Genomic DNA, 12317 nt, shown 5'->3' on the forward strand with positions numbered 1-12317 from the left:
CTCTAGAAACCATCAGGTGTCTGTGCACACACCAACACACACACACACACACGCCACCTGCCTCTGTAATGGTAAAAATACCTTGACTTTCGGTTTTGTTGTCTATTTTGTGACAGAAAACATCCACTAGGGGGAGCAATACATCCGAGGGCATCCTGTCACGGCATTACAAACCAAACCAAAACGGTGTTATGCCTAGAAACACAATACACACGATTGAATATTGAACATATTAACAGATACATGTTGGTATTTGACCCAAGCATCAAAGGGTAAGGCTGAATATCAGAGGTATCTATTTACCCCCCCCCCTCCCCCAAAAGGCAGCATCAGCCACTAAGCCCCAGCCTCAGGCTAAATATCGCATGCAACCTCCATTCCTTCCCTACTCGATCCATGTGTCCTGCTTCCTTGTCGAGCAGTCTCAGAGGGAAGGACCCGTAAATCCTTCTCCTCCTACGACATTCAGAGAGAAGACCTGAGGAGAGGAGACGGGGGAGGGGAGGAACTGAGGAGGGGCTTCCAGTTCACTCGCCACTGGGGTGGATTACAATGGGGCTCCGCTCCCCGCCTTCCCAAAGCCTCCATAGATAAGCTCCAGATGGCCCACACCCTCCATGCTTCAGCGGCTCTACACACACACATGTGCACATGAACGCACGTGCACACACACACATACACACACACACAGATCACTGCTCTGCTTTGATCTCGAGATTTTCTATTCAGGTGCCTACCACAACCTCCCAAAGCTCTTTTTGCCATGTCTGACACAGAGCACCTTGTCTGCAAGGTCATAGGGGGAGAGTGAGGAACATGGCAATTCTGTTGCTATGGTTGAGAATTCCTGGATTGTGTTGCTATGGTCAGGAGCCCAATCCCTGCCAGGTTAGTTGTGTGTGTTGTGCTAGAAGGAGACTAGCCCTCGGTTCCTGGTTTGACACAGTAGAAATCCGTCTTTGTGTCGTGCACACGATAGACTAGGCACCGATGTCAGAACGTTGCATGGTTCATCGATTCTATGTAGAGTTACGATGCAGAATCAATATGGCCCAATCGTCATTTCTCCTGATGTTGGGTTGATCGTTAGCGTTTAGCCTCTGTGTCATGTGTGGCTTTGATAAATATACAAGAACAAAACCAGGTGTCAAGGACCGCGTATTCATGAAGGCTGAATACATTCTGGCTTGGAGGCTGCTGCATAAACTGTCTATAGAATCTGCCTCGGAGTTGATGAATCACTCGTTATCTGACGCAGTGCTCTACAAGACAACAGGTTAAGTCAGCTGTGTTCTTTATGGTTTTCGACTCGTGCCAGGTGGAACAACTTGGAAGTACATATGTACACTTTCCATATCCATGTATATATACATAAGGTTTGTACACTCAATGCTCCATATAGATGCGAGTCATTTATTTTGCATGTCAAAACAACATCTGAGGACAGCCACACCAGGTGTGAAATCAACCAGCAAGCTGCGTCCCTCCCACGGCCCCTCCACACCACCTGGGGGAGACGTTCCCCACGCTCTGGCAGCCGTGTGGGCACCGGAGGCAGGGTGTCAGAAGCCACAGTGGTGGTGGTGGTGGTGGGGAGGGGGCTGTGTGGGAGGCAGGCGTAGCTGGCGGCGCTGTGCTAGCTAGCTCGCTGGCTGACACAGCACCACACAACACCCCAGGCTGACTGCTCTCAGCCGGGTGTGATGGTACAACTGGCAGATGGGCGCGTGTGTGTGTGTGTGCGGTCAGCGGTGCACACGCACACGTCAAGACTAGCTAGCTATGGACAACGTTGTTGTTTTGAGTCTGGCTTGGCCAGAGTCTTATGCAAGGAAAGTGAGTTTGTAGGAAAGGGGGTTTTGGGTCAATCTGTGCAAAGAGTCCTCCTCTCGACCCTCTCGGCCCCCCCAGAGACTCACAGGGAGCTGGCCCTGGGTAAGGGGGGGGGGGGGGGCTGCTTGTAACACTGCTGTGGAAGATCACAGGACAACAGCAGCAGAGGCCAGAGCAGAACATGAGTCATTTGGAAAGTGTCTGGATGGACGAGGGGTGGACGGGAGGGAAGGGGAAGGGGGCGAGGCTTGAGAGGAATCTTTTGAACTGGAGTGGATAAGCCACCGAGCTGCCCTCACTGAAGTCATGTGTCTCCCCCCCTCCCCCCCCCCTCTCTCTCTTTCTCTTTTGTTTTCATATAAAAGTCCTGTTTTGTTTCCTAGCCTCTGCTCCGTGTCGGGTTCCTATCAATGCTGTCTTCCAGTGAAACATTCATGTGATCCGCTCTCACAGGGCTGCCTTGTTACTGTGGCTGGCCTCTGACAGATTTGTTGTGGCTGCAACCCCAGCCTCTCCTGTCTGGGGGTGTCTGGGCTGTTGGAGGGCCAGTATAGGTGAGAGGCTCCTGGCTGGCTGTCGGAGGCACTGGGACACGGAAACACTGAGGTGTGGGAGTTGGTGTCAGGAGGGCAGACGGCTGACTGGTGTGTGTTATGACTCTCTCTGTGTCTCTATGTATGTCTCTCTCTCTCTGTCTCTATCTCTTTCTCACTCTCTGTGTATCTCACTGTACTGTAGATTCCTCTTCCTCTTTTCCTGTCTCCTCTCTGCTCTCTGTTACCACACTTCTCCTCTCCTGTCCTCTCCTGCTGTTCCATTCTGAACGCCTCCCCAGTCTGGCTCAGCGTGGCTCCAGGCTCCAACCCAGCCCATCAGCCTTCTACCCACCTACCCTGCCTGCCTGCCTGCCTGCCTGCCTGCCTGCCTGCCTGCCTGCCTGCCTGCCTGCCTGCCTGCCTTCCTGCTGGCCAGCCACCCAGCCAGCCACCCTGTCCAGCCAGCCACCCTGACCAGCCAGCCACCCTGACCAGCCAGCCACCCTGACCAGCCAGCCACCAAGCGAGCCTGACCAGCCTGCTTAGGGTTCAGCAGCCGGCAAACATGCCATCTGGGGCGTCATGTCTGGCTGTTCTTGCTAGCTAGCGTACTCTAAAGACACACATAGGAACAGAGGCTGAATGTCTTCACCTCACCCAAGATGCAGGAAACACGCACCTGCCACGTGTGTGTGTGTGTGTGTACTGTACTGTACTGTACTGCTTGATCCTATATGTTCATCCACAGTGTGTTTGATGAGAAAATTGAGCAGGAACTTTTCTGTGCACAAACAAACACGTACGCTCACACGCATGCACCCCCACACACACACACACAGGGGCATGAGCGGCCTCTGCTGTAGCGTTTGATTTAAGCTAATGTTTCATCTGTGAGCCTGGACATGACTATACTGGATCCTGTTTAAGTCATTCTGACCAGGCATCCAGCTGTGAACAAGCATTCAAATCAGCGCCTTCGTTCCGGAGGGATATTTAGGTCTAATTAATCATTCCGCGTTTCTAACCGAGGGAGAACGTTCATTTAGAGCCCTAGTTGGATGGCTTCTGGAGGCTGGCTTTGACGTGATTGCTTCACGGGCCGCATCACTGTCTGTGTTTAGAGACAGACTGATTAGTTGGATCTAGGGAGACAGAAACTCGTCGATGGTTTAAAACACTGGATTGAGCCTTGAATTTGTGTTAGCATAATGACTATTTAATCAAGTCAGACCGTAGCATAATGTTTTGCGTGGGATTGGTGATGCAAATCGTTTCTCATTTAGTTGCTCTCAACTCTTAAGTGGGAAGCTTAGTGTTATGGCTTGTGTTGATACTTCTGTTGATGCAGATTTTGGACTTGTGGATGTAGATTTCACCTTTGACACGTTCTGTGCCGCTTTCGCAAAACACAGAAACACATCATTTCAAGATGACACGTGTCACTGAACACTGCTGCTCTCTGCCTCCCCCTGCTGTCTCCTCCTCCCCCTCGTCCTCCTCCCCCCTCGTCCTCCTCCCCCCAGGACTCCGATGGCCCCTCCAGGCCCGAGGCTCACCCCCCGGTCTTCTCCGCCCTGCGCCACTCCCGCGTGGTCTCGTCCACCTCCGAGGAGGAAGAAGCCCTCACGGAGAAGTTCCTGAAGATCAACTGCAAGTACATCACAGACGGCAAGGTGAGCCCATACCTGACCCCTTCACTCAACCCCTTGGGCGGTGTTCCCTCAGTGCTCCGGGGCATGTTTTGACTGTGCCTTAACTGAAATGTATCTCTCTCTATCCCTTTTCCTACATCTCGCCCCCTCCGTCCCTCCCGCCCTCTCCCGCTCTCCCCTCGTCCCCCCCTTCTCTTCCTCTTTTCCCGTCCCCCACCTCTCCCCCTCCCGTCCTCTCTGTATTCCCTCCCTCCTTCTCTCCCTCTCTTCAACGTCATGCCCTCCCTCTGCCCCCCCGCCGCCCCCTTCCCCCACCCCTCCACCAACTCTTCGTCCGCCCTCCTCCCCCCCCCCAAAGGGTGCAGTGAGCGGCGTGCTCCTGGTGACGCCCAACAACATCATGTTCGACCCCCACAGGATGGACCCCCTGGTGCAAGCCCACGGCTGCGAGGACTACGGCATCATGTGCCCCCTGGACGAGGTCATGTCCGCCGCCATCTACAAGGAGGTCACCGACCGCAAGGTCCGAGAGGCCGTACCCCTGTAAGAGAGAGCGCCCACACACGCGCACCCCGACACGCACTCATCAGCCTCTCACCCTGGCTAGACACACGAGGATTCCCAGAACGAACAATTCTGTCTGTCCCATGCCAAGATATTACAGGAAATTACTGGAAGGTTAATGAAGTAGACGCCCTGCCTCCCACATTTGGATTGCTCACCCATTTGCTTTATGTGAGATATGCTGCTCTGTCGGCTCTGCTTAGTGTACACCACCCACAGACCTCTGTCTGGGCTTTTAAAAATCCAAGGCCTCTTTTCTTGACACAGATTGCCACCAATTCCATAGCGTTCAATTGATAATATGATTCAATTTACCGTTATAGGACCTTGAAGAGTCTTTCCCCCCCTCTCCCCGAGGCCTGTGTGGGTATTTGTGTGTGTGTGTTTGTGTGTGTGTGTGATCGAGATGGGAGGATCGGGGGGCCGATGTGTGTTAAGGCCGCTTCAGCCTTGCAGTTATTGTGATGTGTAATGACTGTTGTGTTCGTGGGCCCAGCTGTGTTCTCAGCCACAGCCGAGCCTCGACGTCGAGAGTGCAGCGCACAGCTGAGCCACAAAGTGCCCGTGTGTGCCAACACTGTGCCAGCCCGCGTGTGGTGTACACACAGCTGGGACGCTCTGTGCTCTCTTTATAAGGCCTTTTCTTTTTTTGGATTTTCAACAGGCTTTGGAACCTGTTGAGAGAGGAGGGAGGGAGGGTGGGGGGGGGGGCTGCAAACTGCGCGGTCTGCACGCTCATGTTTTCTTGTTTTGATGCTGTTGCCGGAAAAGCTGATCTGAATTCCAGTCTGGGTTCAAGCGGGGTGTCTCACCCCCTCCGGAGGTGAAGGAAGCTCTTAGTGTGCAGATCGTGTGCAAGATTACGAATGTGTTGTAGCTCTTTCGGTGCAAGGATGAGAAACGGCTTCTAAAGTATTGACTGTATTCTCATTGAGATGCTGACTATCTGCTCTCTGCCTTTCTCTGTTTTGTCCCCCCTCCTCCCCCAACCTTGACACACACACACACTCAAACACACTCAGAAACCTGGAGCCACTCACGTCCACCTCAGGTCCTCCTCAGGCGGAGCCACGTCCGGGGGAACCAGGAAATACCGGCGGCAGCACCGTCCACCGCAGCATTGAGGGCTCCCTGTCAGAGGACGTGTTCACCGAGCCGGACCTGTCCCCCATCCGGGAGGAGCAGGCCTCCTCGGAGGACCTGCGCCTGGACAAGTCCTCCGGAGCCTCCACAGAGTCCGTCCAGACCGTCACCCAGCTGGAGGCGTCGTGCTCCAGCCCAGGCCAGGGGGCGTCTGCCTCCAGCACACCCCAGGCCCCGGGTAGCGCCCGTGGGTCAGTCAGCCAGCCTGAGGGCACTGCCTGCGCTACCGCTGCAGGGGACAATCCAGACAGCCACACTGCCACACCCAGCCAGGCCCCTCAGGGCCTCCAGCAGAACAGTGTAGAGAAGCCACTCAGCACAGCCACCAGCAGCACCAGTCAGGGACCTGCCAGGCCCTCTCGCCCCACCTCCCAAAGCTCCACTGCGGGCACCCAGGAGCCCACGCAAGGCCCGGTCGGGGAGGGCCCCCGGAGGGCCTCGCAGGCGGACGAGGAGGAGCGGGGGAAGAGTCCCACTATGCAACAAGGCCTGGAGCAGGGAGGGGACATACAGCAGGGTCAGAAGGAGGAGGCGGAGGAGGACCAGCAGGGCTTAGCTGAAGGTTAGTAGAACCTGAGGGAGAAGATATCTTCGTCTTGTATATCATCTTGCTCTCGTTGACGTTGTCACCCAGAGACGCTGAAGTCAAAATGAACGTTGTATCTGCACGCAGTCGTTTTCTAGGAGTGGTCGACCAATTTCTCACGCTGAGTCACCGCAGTGATGCATCTGTCCTCCAGTCTCATGTAGCCGCACCCCCCCCACACACACACACACACACACACACACACACACACACACACGCCCTTGTATCACAGAAAAGTTTTGCCCTCCGCTCCTCAGAGCGCTGGCTCGCTGTTCGCTACCCGATAACCTTTCCGTCGCAACTCTGCGTCTAGCAGGCAATAATTGGAATAAGAGAGGAGAAAGGAGAAGTGGAAATCTGTGAGTCGTTATCACCTGCAGGGAGCGCGTGCCTGAGCAAGGCTTTATGGGGCTTTACAGCTTTGATCTCGGGCTCTGTCGGTCCCGGCCGCATGCACTCCACACGGCGATAAGCTTGGAAACTATCAGACACACCGACAACACAAACAGACCTAGCAAATGTTTGAGGGTCGGGGGTGGGACAACACAGCACCAATTAGACCAACATCAACCCCCCCCCCCCACACACACACACACAGTTAGCATTCAAATGCGTCTTTTTATCCAGACAACACTGCTCTTTTCAGGTTCAGGTTTCTGTGTTTTTGAGTAAACACTGGATCCCGTCGCTAGAATACAGCCCGTCTAACTGTTGACATTCAGGGTATTTCAGCCTGTTGGATAGGTTTCCCTGTTGTCAGGGTCCTGAAGCCAATGTCTGCGTGCCCTGCTGTCACCCTGCCTCCACATACGGGCTGTGGACTCACACAGCTGTGCCCCTATTACCATCCATCAACTGGCCACAATGGGAATGAGGTTTTCCTTCTCTCTCCGGTAATTATCATCCCACAGAGAGCCAGCAGAATGGCAGCACTTATTCACGGACATCACAGCAGGGTGGCCCTTTTCTTCTCCACACATTACCATAGCCGATGCCAGCGAGAGAGCGACTTCAAAAACAAGGCGAATTACACACTCTCAATTAATGGGTTCAGAAATGGAATTGGTCCCACTGAGATGTGACGTCCGTGTAGATTTCTGTTTTCTGGGTCCTGTGTGCTCGAGGCTGTGGGCGCTTGTGTCACACTCGTGTCTTGTGAAGGCCCCAGCAGAGCTGATGTCCTGATGGGAGTCTTGGTATGGGAGCAAGGGCATCATCTGAACTGTCTCTCAGTCACTGTACTCTGTGGTTCTGGGCTCTTTGTCTTGTGTCCCCCATATTTATATCTTATATCCTGTCATGTGACCACCAGTATCTGTAGGGAGGCGGAGGCACCGGACCCACAAGTTCCTGTGTCTGCGAGTTGGCAAACCCATGAAGAAGACGTTCCTGTCCAACGCCAGTGCCTCTATGCAACAGTATGCACAGAGGGACAAAAAGCACGAGTACTGGTTTGCAGTGCCACAGGAAAGGTGAGACCTGCGTCACCATGCACAAACAAATACACACTCTACACACATGCACACACATCACATACACCAAGGCAAATGTGGTTACAGTCCTGGCCCATGCAGTTTTGTTCCTTCCCAATCGCACACACACACACAGGTACACACATACACACCTTGTCATTCTATTTAATCTCCATAGTTCATCCATTCATATCTAATAAAGCGAATTGGTGCATGTTCTTCTGGGTTGGTCTCTTATTGAGTTGGGTATGTAATGGAGTTTTAGTGGGTCTCTGATTCTTCATCTTTGGATTTCAGCTTGGATAAAGGCTTGCTCAGTCAGCAGTGTTGATAATTACATTATCATTTTGGCCTCACAATGTGAAGCCAGCACCAGGAAACATGCATTACAGTACCAACCAAACTGTGAAATGTGTTTTCCTTGTAAATTAATCCCAAATGTGGCAACAGTTTAATACGATAACTGAATTCTGAAAAGCCATTTTGTCAGAGGCAGCCTTTGAATACATTTTGTTGAGTCCTCGTCATCATTTTTGGCTCAGCATAGAGATTTCCTTGTTTTTTGCCATGAGGAGGGATAGAAAAGGGACAGAGAGAGAGGAAGAGAGAGAACGAGAGGGAGGGAACCGGGGATGAGGTCAGATATTTTCTCCCTTTCCAACCCACTCCACTCACAGTGTTTTCATCTCTCAGCTCTCCGTGGCCTTGTGTTGTACTCCTATCATCTTTCTGAGAGAAATTCTTCACACACAACAGCACACTGCTTTTTCACTCAAGTTAGCTATCATTTCAAGCAGACAGTCTGACTGGTGCTTGGCCCACAGTTACACACACACACACGCACACACACATGCCACCCACCACCACAACTCCTCAGTGTGATTTTCAGTTGGAGCACTGCAGCTACTTCACGCCAGTAGTAATTTCTACAGACGCAGGCAGAATGTGGCGGTGGCCTGACCCAGATGAGAAGCGACCTGGAAGATCTGTGTAAAGTGTCTTGACAAAAGAAAGAGTGCAGGGACAGAGATTCCACAATACAGGCAGAGTCAGCACAGACGTTCATGCCTGGCTAAAGATGGCGGCTCTCATGATTGTGTCCCACTCAGCATTTTGAAAATCTATTCTGATTAAAAGGTCTATTCTAATGCATTCCATCCAAATGAAGAAACTCCAGTCATGTTTGTCTTAAGTCATTTGTGTGTGTGTGTGTGTGTGTGTGTGTGTGTGTGTGTGTGTGTGTGTGTGTGTGTGTGTGTGTGTGTGTGTGTGTGTGTGTGTGTGTGTGTGTGTGTCACATGTATTCTCATGTGTGTGTGTGTGTGTGTGTGTGTCTTTCTTTTGTGTCTTCTCCCCCCAGGTCAGACCACCTGTATGTGTTCTTCATCCAGTGGAGTCCAGACATGTATGGGGAGGGTATGGGAGGAGCAGGGGGGGAGCCAGGCTTCATGGTCGTGAAGAAGAACGAAGACTGTGAGACTAGAGAAGAAGAATCCATTACCGACTTCAATGTTAAAGAGTGGGAGGTAAGGGCTATTGAACTGAGGTACTAACTCGTCTTATGTGTTCATGGTGGTGTGCTCTTTGTTTCTTATTGGCTGGATGTTCTGTAGTATTAGTTCATGGATTATGGTCATGCCCAGCTTTGAACCGTTGAGTCTTTTTCTATCATTTGATATGATTATTTAATATGTCTCTGTCTTTTGTAATGTGTTTGTTTGACAATTTCCTCCCATTCTGATTATTGTGGATTTTGTATGATATGATCAAAGTATTTCACTGTTCATCTACCATAACATTGTTTTGATCAATTGGGCAAAGTTGTTGTGATCTGTGTTGCATTTATGGTTATTGTGTAATGTGTGTGAAATTAATATTTCCTTGGTTGGGAAATGTGTGATTTTCACCCAGGCTACGGTCACAGTGTTTTGCATGATTGTGTAGTCGTTCTTTCTGTCAGTCATACCTGTGTGTGCTCTGTCGCATGCATACGTAGACAGTATATGGTTATGTGTGTTGGGTCACAAACAGAAAGTGTTGCTTTTGCTGGATGTCTGGTACTGATAAAGAACTCTGCTGAGAGGGAGAAAAAAAACAGTTTTCTTTCTACCTAAACTCACCAGACTATTATTTTTGCACTTAAAGTGGCATTCCACCCACTCAATAGGGGTATTTTTTGTTTCTTGTTAGTAGCTTAATGACATCTTTGATTGCTCAAAGATTTTGTGGAATTAATGAATCCACATTCACAAATACACACACATTCCCGCATACAAAAATACACTTACACACATACATACATACAGATGGTCCAATAGATAATCATGTTGAAGAAACACAAATTACATCTCCCACATGCTTATGAACCACTAATTGTACACTGTGGATTCAGGCACCTGTTAGTCTTCTGAATCATCTGGCTGTTGGCAGCCCTGTTGGAAGTAAACTGAGAGGAATCCATTGCAAATAGAAACTTATACTGAATTCATGGCTGTCGCTTGGATTTACATGTTCATGTACATGAATGATGTAGGTAACAAAGAGGACTGATTTGTTTAGCTCAGTAGAGGCCACATGCTCCAGTGATTTGAATAAGCAAATAGTCATCTGCTTTTACTTTGACACAGGGGTAAACCTGAGTTTTAAACAAAACTTGGAATGGCTTTTGTTGCCAATCTGTTGCAGACTACTTTTTCAGTGTTAGTGAAGGCTGTTAGCCTATGGTGTATGTATAAAATATTGATATAACAAAGAATATATTTTATAGGCCTCATGTGTTGATAAAAATGAGTGACAATTACGGCTTTGCAATAATTTGTGTGTAGTTTAGAACGCTGCAAATTATGTTACTGTTCCTTTAAAACTGTCTTTCGAAGTGAACGCCTTCTTTGTGTGGGCAAATGAAGATCTTGTTGTGCTCTTGCCATGCGTTCTCATTGGCTCTCCACAATGTCAAACAAATCATATTGAAACCCAGATTTTTTTTTTCTATTTTAGTTAGCAAGCTACTAGTAGCCAACTAGATTTGTGAGTCGTCTTTACTTGACCCTTCATCGAGGAGATATTGGAATTACCACAAGAATCTGGAATGTGACTTCCAGTTCAATTTCGCCCCGAGAGAAAGAAATGTTTTCTAGAAGGGTGAAAGAGGGAAAACAGCTGACTCCTAAATACACTTATGTATGTATCTGTCCATATGACTCAATGATTGAGTGTGTGTTGTTAGCTTGCTAGGCTAGTTGTCTAGGACTAGTGCAAGTGGCTAGTCCGTGAGCATCTGCTCATGAAACCTGAAACTTACCAAGCAGAAGTCGTCACTCTCCCAGGAGATGCTAAGCTTTTACAGCTTGGGGCTCTTAAAGTTTGAAGTTGTCTGTCGGGTTGGTATTTTGGAATTTCTAGTTTGATAGCAACAAAAAAAGGGCAGTTGTGGCTCAGCAAAAATTTTCGGCAAAGGGTTAATTATCATGTTGTCCAACTGTTAACGGGATGCCAATGCCGAATGGATGACATTTTGTCTGATTTATAAGTCTAATGAGTTAACAAGTTAACCAAACTGGGTAATATTTTTATAAGCAACTATAGGACTGATAGTCGTGTTTATAAATGACATTTCATGGCAATAATATTCCTCGTGTCGCTGGAGATGGATGGCTGTTTAGGAACAATGACATCCTTTGTTCCAATGCTTGGGTAGAATAAAGAACAGCCTCTCTCCTTTTTGCTTTCTCTTTATCTCCTTCTGTCTCTCTACACACATGCTCATTGCCAGCATCTCCTTTCTCCAAAGACTGTACATCAGTACTTTAGATGGGCAGGGAGGAACGCTTGGACAGCTGCATTTTTTATGAATGCTGTAGATCTCCTACATTATTGAGAACTCTGAAGTGGCATCTTGTTTGCTAAAAAGTTACTTACACCACCAAGAAGGTGACGAAAGATTCACTCTCCACTCTCATCCATGTGAACTCTCATCCAAGCCATTATCATCCTTTAATGCAGTTGTTGTGACCAGGAGAGGGGTGCTATTGAACTATATTTAACCTCCATTTGAAAAACAAGAACTAGGACCCAAGGCCATGTGTACTGGATGTAGTATGGCGTTTGAATTGTTTTTATGGGTGTCGAAAGGAGTTTGAAAAGACTGAGGGGCCAATTTCAAGGTTCATGGTGAAGATTATTTTTATGCTCTATGCATGTTTTCTTAAAGCTGTCTTGGCAACAGCAATGTTCATCTCGTGTTTTCTTTGCGTAGCCAGGGCCTAGGCTAGCCTAAATCCCCATCACTTAAGTTTCTGGTCTGTTTGTAATGTAGTGTTAAAATTAAGTAGCTTAGTACAGTGTTTGACAGCCAAATAGGGCTTGTTTGGATTCCTTTACTTTACCTACTAATTTCTTATCCCTATATTTGGCAAGTGTTTTGTTTGTCAGTAAAACATAAGAGTGTGCATTATTTCTTCTACTTATGCTGTTACACATGTTGCTAAAGTATAGGAACCAACCTGGCATTGGTTTGGGCCTAATGAGCAAA

General features: G+C 49.2%; 1 protein-coding gene across 4 annotated transcripts in view; it reads left to right on the forward strand.

Moving 5' to 3' along the window:
• The window catches only part of oxr1a (oxidation resistance 1a), an 87480-nt gene that overhangs the window by 69605 nt on the left and 5558 nt on the right, over positions 1-12317 (forward strand). For all 4 annotated transcript variants that reach the window (XM_047044052.1, XM_047044063.1, XM_047044072.1 and 1 more), the window contains 5 exons: positions 3893-4042; positions 4380-4564; positions 5608-6290; positions 7627-7786; positions 9147-9312. In XM_047044052.1, the coding sequence (XP_046900008.1) occupies positions 3893-4042; positions 4380-4564; positions 5608-6290; positions 7627-7786; positions 9147-9312 (1344 nt within the window). The remainder of the gene's footprint in view (positions 1-3892; positions 4043-4379; positions 4565-5607; positions 6291-7626; positions 7787-9146; positions 9313-12317) is intronic.

Source organism: Hypomesus transpacificus, chromosome 2 (genome assembly GCF_021917145.1).
Source record: "Hypomesus transpacificus isolate Combined female chromosome 2, fHypTra1, whole genome shotgun sequence".
Lineage (NCBI taxonomy): Eukaryota > Metazoa > Chordata > Actinopteri > Osmeriformes > Osmeridae > Hypomesus > Hypomesus transpacificus.